We start from the raw sequence: 1,439 nt of genomic DNA on the forward strand, positions 1-1,439 counted from the left end.
GGACCCTCGGCAAGTGGAGATGGTGAGCAGGTGGTGGACAGATTGGTGTTTGACCCTGGGAAATCAATCAATTTCTTAGATTCTGATTTTATTTATATATACATATAGCTCTGACTTACTTTTGTGATTGATTTACATTTTTAATTCACAGCTGAATTTCTTATGGCCCAAAATCCCCTCTGCCTTCCATCTAGTCATTCAAGCAGAGGGGTAGCATTGTTTGATGTAGCTATGAAGTGCTGCACTGTAACTAGCCAAATTTCTCCCCTTTAAAACATCTTTAACCTGCATCACCTTTTCTTTCTGCTTCATTTCATTTTTGACCAGTTTCTTGTGCAGGGCCAGGTTTGTTCGGTCTATCTGCACACGTTTGAGAAAGAATGATGACATTTCCCTCTTGCTGTTTCCTCATGATTGCCTTGTTGTCTCATCTGGACCTGTTTAACAATGTGACGTTGACTTGAAGAGTCATTATCTTGCATATGAAGCTCTTTTGTAACAAAAAAGCAACAAAAAGCCCTTGGCATTTTGTTGCCACTGTTAATAATTACTTTTCTGTCTTTGGCTGCTTGTCACTCTCTGCCTGTGACTGATCTTTGTAATCTGAGTTTTTTGTTAGTAATTCTTCAGTATTGCTTTCCCACAGAGATGTCTAATGATTGACTCAGCGTAGCCTGTATCATTCTATGAAATGTTAAACTCCTGATCTTTCTTTTTTGGCTCCAATGCGGGTGGCTCTTATTTTAGAGCAGGGGAAAGTGGGCCAAAGTGGGAACCGTTGCTGAGGTAGATTGAGGCCAATGGCTGATTCCTCCTGAGAGCTTGAGGAGAGATGGGACAGGAAAGCAATAGAGAAGTGCAATATGAAGTAAAGTAGAAAGAGAACGACACACAACCTAATCTTTGGGTTCATCTGTCTGGGGTCAGCTCCCTCACTAACTGTCCTTGTTTCACAGTTCCCATTAAAGAGGCTTTTTATGAACTAGACTGACTTGCAACCATGCTCCATCATTTACCTGACTGATTATCATGTAAGAATACGTTTGTTTGTTGGTTTGTTTGTTTGTTTGTTTGTTTGTTTGTTGGTTTGTTAGTGAGAAAGTGTGATAATTGCGCTTTTCTTGGAACTTTTCTTTTTAGTCTTTTCTTGAATCAAGTGTAAATTTCTTGCCTGACACTACCAGCTTTTCACATAATAATGTTGCGAAACAACTAGTTTCATGTAACGTTTTCATTTTACAGACTAATACTAAGTGTAGATTGAAGGACTTGCTGAATAGACTGCCACATACAGGAACACGTAAACACTTGCTCTCTTCACGTCTGCCGCTTATTTTCTCTCTTTCATGCCCTGTCATCATGCTCTTATCCCTATCATCTCATCCAAGAAACCACAGGATATCAAACTACCATATGTGAGCTGCTTCATTACATGAAAA

The 1,439-nt window shown here is 39.5% G+C and overlaps 1 protein-coding gene across 6 annotated transcripts in view; it reads left to right on the plus strand.

Annotated features, from left to right (window-relative positions):
- ppp1r1b (protein phosphatase 1, regulatory (inhibitor) subunit 1B) overlaps nt 1-1,439 on the plus strand; it is a 31,739-nt gene that overhangs the window by 441 nt on the left and 29,859 nt on the right. For all 6 annotated transcript variants that reach the window (XM_032536457.1, XM_032536456.1, XM_032536459.1 and 3 more), the window contains exon 1: nt 1-22. This exon is cut by the window's left edge and continues 441 nt beyond it. In XM_032536457.1, the coding sequence (XP_032392348.1) occupies nt 1-22 (22 nt within the window). The remainder of the gene's footprint in view (nt 23-1,439) is intronic.

Source organism: Etheostoma spectabile, chromosome 15 (assembly GCF_008692095.1).
Source record: "Etheostoma spectabile isolate EspeVRDwgs_2016 chromosome 15, UIUC_Espe_1.0, whole genome shotgun sequence".
Classification (NCBI taxonomy): Eukaryota; Metazoa; Chordata; class Actinopteri; order Perciformes; family Percidae; genus Etheostoma; species Etheostoma spectabile.